General features: G+C 44.9%; 1 protein-coding gene across 2 annotated transcripts; it reads right to left on the reverse strand.

The window, feature by feature from the left end:
• Positions 1-289: 289 nt before the first annotated feature.
• On the reverse strand, positions 290-4,585 carry BORCS7 (BLOC-1 related complex subunit 7). 2 transcript variants are annotated; one of them, XM_074233815.1, is made up of 5 exons: positions 4,343-4,585; positions 2,596-2,658; positions 2,445-2,488; positions 1,445-1,465; positions 290-642 (listed from the first exon to the last, which is right to left on the reverse strand). In XM_074233815.1, exons 1-5 carry the CDS (start codon positions 4,568-4,570, stop codon positions 591-593), a joined length of 408 nt encoding a protein of 135 aa, XP_074089916.1. In that variant the 5' UTR covers positions 4,571-4,585; the 3' UTR covers positions 290-590. The 2 variants fall into 2 exon arrangements, with proteins under 2 accessions (XP_074089916.1, XP_074089917.1); XM_074233816.1 differs by lacking the exon at positions 4,343-4,585 and adding an exon at positions 3,711-4,104.
• Positions 4,586-5,011: the final 426 nt, after the last annotated feature.

The raw sequence follows: 5,011 nt of genomic DNA on the forward strand, positions 1-5,011 counted from the left end.
CTGAGCTGATAAAACAGAAAGTATTGAGTATGGGCCACAAGATCAAGCAGAGTTGCCTATAGGTAGGCATTTAATGAATAAATACTGAAAGAACAAGGTAGAGATCTGACCTTACTGAATAGGAAAACCCACAAATTCAACATCATTCTTTCTCCACCTTACTAGCTGGTGTTTCTGAATTAAACTAGTAGGACTCAGTATAGGCCAAATTATTACAATTATGCCATCTGACTTTCTTCTATACATTTAAGATGATTTTGATGCTCAAAAAAAGTGCTATAGAAATAACTGAGGTTTCTCTCAATTCTACTTTAATTAAAACTAAAACAGAGTAAGTGAAGAATTCAGTGAGAGGGAATAAGTTTGTCTGCATAGGAACAAATGGTACTTCTGAGATGAGGCATCTATCTAGTTTGTGTCTTGCCTTAAATTGTTTTTACATAGGGAGAGAAAACCCTTTATTCTCAGAGAAGCTGCAGGCCATCACAATTCTCTTCTAATTGAATTGCTGAAAAAGAAGATGAGAATGTGAGCTCTATTTTCCCCCTCAGCTTTGAGAAATGTGCTTTCGGAGTCTTCAAGATGCCATTTCATTTCAGCAAATGCTTCAGTTGGTCCTGTAGATTTGAAGACAGTTCAACACTGAAAATCAGATGGAGAAAAAGAAACATTTGTCACAAACATTTCTTTGTTTTTCACTTTAATTTTAAAAATTCTCTGTACCTGGGATAATACCTCTTCTTCCTTGCCCCCATATATACAACTTCTCATTAGTATGGACTAATTACACACTATTCAGAATTTGTGTTCATTCATATCAGGGCCCCTAGAGTAGCTTTACACTGCCAATGTGGGGGAAGAAAAGATCTGCTAAGCAAATTAATGTTATAAACAAGATTGCAGAAGGCACACTTTATCTACCTCATCAATCAATCAAGAAGCATTTATTAAGTGCCTACTATGTATTAGGTTTTGTATTAGATGTTGTGAATATACAATGAAAGAAATATTCTCTATTGGCAAGGAGTTTATAGAACTAGCAATTTTATTAACTTGAACATATTAAAGGATTCAATTCAACAAACGTACATTATCCATTAGTATGTAAATGGATGTTGCCTAATAAAAGTGCCAATTAAAAGTGATTAAATTTGGCTGTCAGTGCCATTCAGAGAAACTAGCAACCAGAAGAGCTAGTATTTGAAAATAATGACATTTCTTTAAGAATGCAGGCATACGGGGATGGCTAGGTAATGTAGTGGATAGAGCACCAGCCCTGGAGTCAGGAGGACCTAAATTCTAATCCGGCCCAGATACAAAGTGTCTAAGCCAAGTTGTAAGCTTACATAAGTTTCCCCATGAGGATTCAAATGCAGAGCTTCTGCAGGCTATCCTCCCACTTCCCCACAAGTTTTCCCCACCCCATGCCTCCAGAGTTACTTACTTCTTCTGAATAGCTTCTTGCCTCAATAAGAAAAGAGGAAAGGAAAATAAGAATTATATTCTAATTCAGTTAGTTTTTAGTTTTTGTCACATTCTATATCACTGTCCTTCATAATGAATGAGTATTCTATTTCTGCCTAGGGAGTCCTATATAAGTGGACACAACTGCAAAGATGGATTCTCAACTCAGTCCTTCCAGTACCATCCATCATATTAAAGGGATGTAATCATAAAGATTATACTCAAGGTTTAATTTCATCCTGTCATCATGTCAACATACCCACACCCATATGGAAAACCATGCATGATACTGTTTATTAAAATATTAGAAGTTCAAATGCAATTGAACATTCCTTAAAAAGAAATAAATGAAATAAATTAACTACTCCAATTTCCTTCACAAAGGCTAGGTTATAAAGATAAAAAACTAAACTGAAGCAAATCTGAGGAATAATAAAATGAGGCTTCTCAAAACTGCAATGTAATCATTTGAGGAATCCTAGGAAAAAATATCTATTTTTAAAGCCATCTATGTGACCTGTATATATTAGACACAACTGGATCATTGTGACCCACAGTGATAAAGGCAGTTGTAGCTTCCCAGTATACATATCCTGGTCCCAAGAAAATAAATGTTTCATTCCCATCATTCCCACTGGGCCAGTATGCTCCTAAAACAAACTTTCTTCCCTTTGACCTATCCTGGGGATATCATGAGGAGGCACTGACAAGGATGACCCTGAAAAGATTTCCCCTTCCTCTTCTCTGGCCTCCCCAATGTTCTCTGTAGCTTAGGGTATCTTTTCCAGGAAATAAACTTTGAAGACACCCCCTACCTACCACCACATTCATGTACACACATACATACATATAGAAACACACACATACAGAAGATGTGCTAAATCTCAAAAGCTTAGAAAAAGAAGTTTCTAAGAGTAATAACTAAATACTGACTAAATAAAGGTTTGAGAAGTTGGCTCTGGAGTTTATACCATACTTACTGATACTGAAGATGAGTTGTAATAATTGCCATTTTCCTTAAACTCTGTAAACAAAAACAAACAAACAGAAATATGACTGTCCACTTCATGGCACCAGCACAAGCTACACTGTCCTTAGAAAACCTGACTCTTAAAAGAAAAGACTTCTTACATCTTCTGAGTGCAAGATGGCATCTTCCTGCAATACCATGTTTCGAGCTGCCTGACCCAGCAGCTGAAAGACAAAAATAAAAATGGTAATAATCAACACAATTTCCAAACTTCCTGCAATCTTCCTAGTGCAGCTGTTGCACCCCGCCTCCCCACCAAATGCACACACACACACACACACACACAATCTCTCTCTCTCTCTCTCTCTCTCTCTCTCTCAAGATGTAATGGAGGCTAATTTTCCATTTGTTCAAGTTGAGAATGCATTTCCTTGGCTCTGTGGCAAGCCTGGAACAGTTTTGACATCTGTTCTAAAGGCCACTGCTTCAGAACAGAAGTACTCTGAAACTGCTGAGCTCTCCATGTGGCTCGTCAGCCAGTCACTGAGATAGGGGCTCTGACTTAGTCCCCAATTCTTCAGAAGATTGGGGGGGGGGCAGGTGGTCAGGACAAAAAGTGAGGCTGAGAATCGCCAAATTTCAGAGTTGTGGAAGAGACCCCTGAGAGCATTGAGTCCACCCGGTCCCTGACCGAGAATTGTTCTTACAAATCCCCGACCAATAAGTGGTCATTCAGCCTTCCCTGAAGACCTCCCCAACAGGAATGGCCCTCCCCCTCATGAGGCAGCCCCCTTCTACATTTTGACAGCCCCAGTTCTTCCATTTTTCTTTAGATCAAATTAAAAGTTTATTATTTCTAGGTCCCAGGGTAATAGAGTTAGAATTTGAAGGAATCTTGGAGGTCATGTAGATCAAATGTTTCATTTTTTTTCAGATAAAGAAACTGGAGGCCCAGAGATTGGCCCAAGGTCACAAATGAGACTTGACTCCTAAAAAAACTAATTCCTCTTCCATGCGACCGCTCTCCCTAGCCTCGAGGGCAGTGTTAGGCTCCCTGGCTCTGCCTGTGCTCAGAACAAGCGCCCCAGTTGCTCGCTGCCTTTCTCAGGTGATGTAGGCCCCCCCACACAGGTGCGCTGGCCTAACACGCTGCCGTTCCCCTTGGCATGATGAGGTTCCAGACACCAACAATGGGCCCCACAGTTCCCTCTGCATGTTCTCCTGGGCACAAAGAGACCGAATATTTCGTTGGTGCCACCGCCGCCACCGCCACCACCTGAAGCTTTGTATTTCTTCTCTTTGTAGCAATTCTTAAAACGGCCAATCCTGAGCCCCGGTGGAGGCTTGTAAGAACCAAGCTTCTTCGGTCTGAAAGAGTTCTGGCGTCAGAAGCCAAAAGAGTTCGTTTACTCAGCTTTATGTGGTGGAAGGAACAACACATTTGCAGTGAGGCTTGGGGCAAGTCTTGTCCACTTCTAAATTTTCTCTAAATGTGAATGTTAACTGCTAACATGACTTCACTGCGGTGGTGTACAGTGGTCTCCGGGAACAAATACAAAGTGATCTGGCTGGCATTCAGGGAAAGCCCTCATTTTCCTGTCTTTCTAGCCTTTTAGACTTTACTCCCCGCCACATCTCGGAGATCTTCCCGCCTCTTACTGCCCGGGGCGTTGGCCCAGGCGGCCCCCCCAGCTCCACCCCTCCAGGCGGTGGCCACGCCCCCCGCGGCTCTCCCCGCCTCGGCGGACTACAGTTCCCAGGATGCAACGCTCCGTCCGTACCGAGGAGGGCTCCGCGGGAAAACTACAAAGCCCAGCATGCAGGCGGGCTTCCGCCCACCACCCCCGGCGCTGGCCCGGAGCTCTGCCCCCACACGCCCGCCGTGGTCCGGGCGGCCTTCCGCCTCACCTCCGAGCTCCGAGAGCCCTTCAGCACCTGCTTGGTGAGGGCGATCACGTCGGTGCCGCAGGCGTTCACCTTCTCGGTGAGCAGCCCCTTCACCGACTGGCCAAACCGGGACTGGGCATCGGGCGCGCCCGCCGCCATCGCGGCCGACCGTCCACGCCGCGACGGCAAGCCGGTGGAACCAAGACAAGCTGAAAAGCAATGCGAATCGAGCAGAGCCCCAGGGCGCATGCGCCCCGAGCATCTTCAGCTAGCCCTGTCCTTCATCCTTTCCTGGGGAGGAGCTGTAACCGCCCCTCCCCCTTAGGCCCAAAGGGCCAGAGCCCACGGCTCCGGGGGTCGGCAAAGGGGAAAACTTTACATAATTTACCCCCCAACTCTAATCAAGTCTATCCGGGACGGTGCTTGTGGTACCCTGGAAGACAGCACGTGACAGGGCCCACCCTTGTGGAGCTCACAAGAGGGATGCTGTAGCTGCAACAGGGGACCTACAGGGGCCTGTGCGACCAGAGAGCAAGGCTGGCAAGAGAGAGAGAGAGACAGACAGACAGAGAGATAGAGAAACAGGCAGACAGAGAGAGACAGCTGAGGGCCACACATTTAAAGTTTTAGCCACGGAGCTGAACTGAGAGTCAAGAAGACCTGGCCTCACCTCCCTATTTGGTAGATATG

The sequence above is a fragment of the Macrotis lagotis genome, chromosome 4, assembly GCF_037893015.1.
Source record: "Macrotis lagotis isolate mMagLag1 chromosome 4, bilby.v1.9.chrom.fasta, whole genome shotgun sequence".
In the NCBI taxonomy this organism is placed as follows: domain Eukaryota; kingdom Metazoa; phylum Chordata; class Mammalia; order Peramelemorphia; family Peramelidae; genus Macrotis; species Macrotis lagotis.

Bases quoted from the DNA above. Each gene is read 5' to 3' on its own strand.
- BORCS7 (XM_074233815.1), bottom strand. From the start codon at position 4,570: ATGCGCCCTGGGGCTCTGCTCGATTCGCATTGCTTTTCAGCTTGTCTT. The intron at 2,489-2,595 runs GTAAGAAGTCTT...TTTTGTTTACAG, and splicing joins CCATCTTGCACTCAGAAGAT to AGTTTAAGGAAAATGGCAAT. The intron at 1,466-2,444 runs GTAAGTATGGTA...TTTCTTATTGAG, and splicing joins ACAACTCATCTTCAGTATCA to GCAAGAAGCTATTCAGAAGA.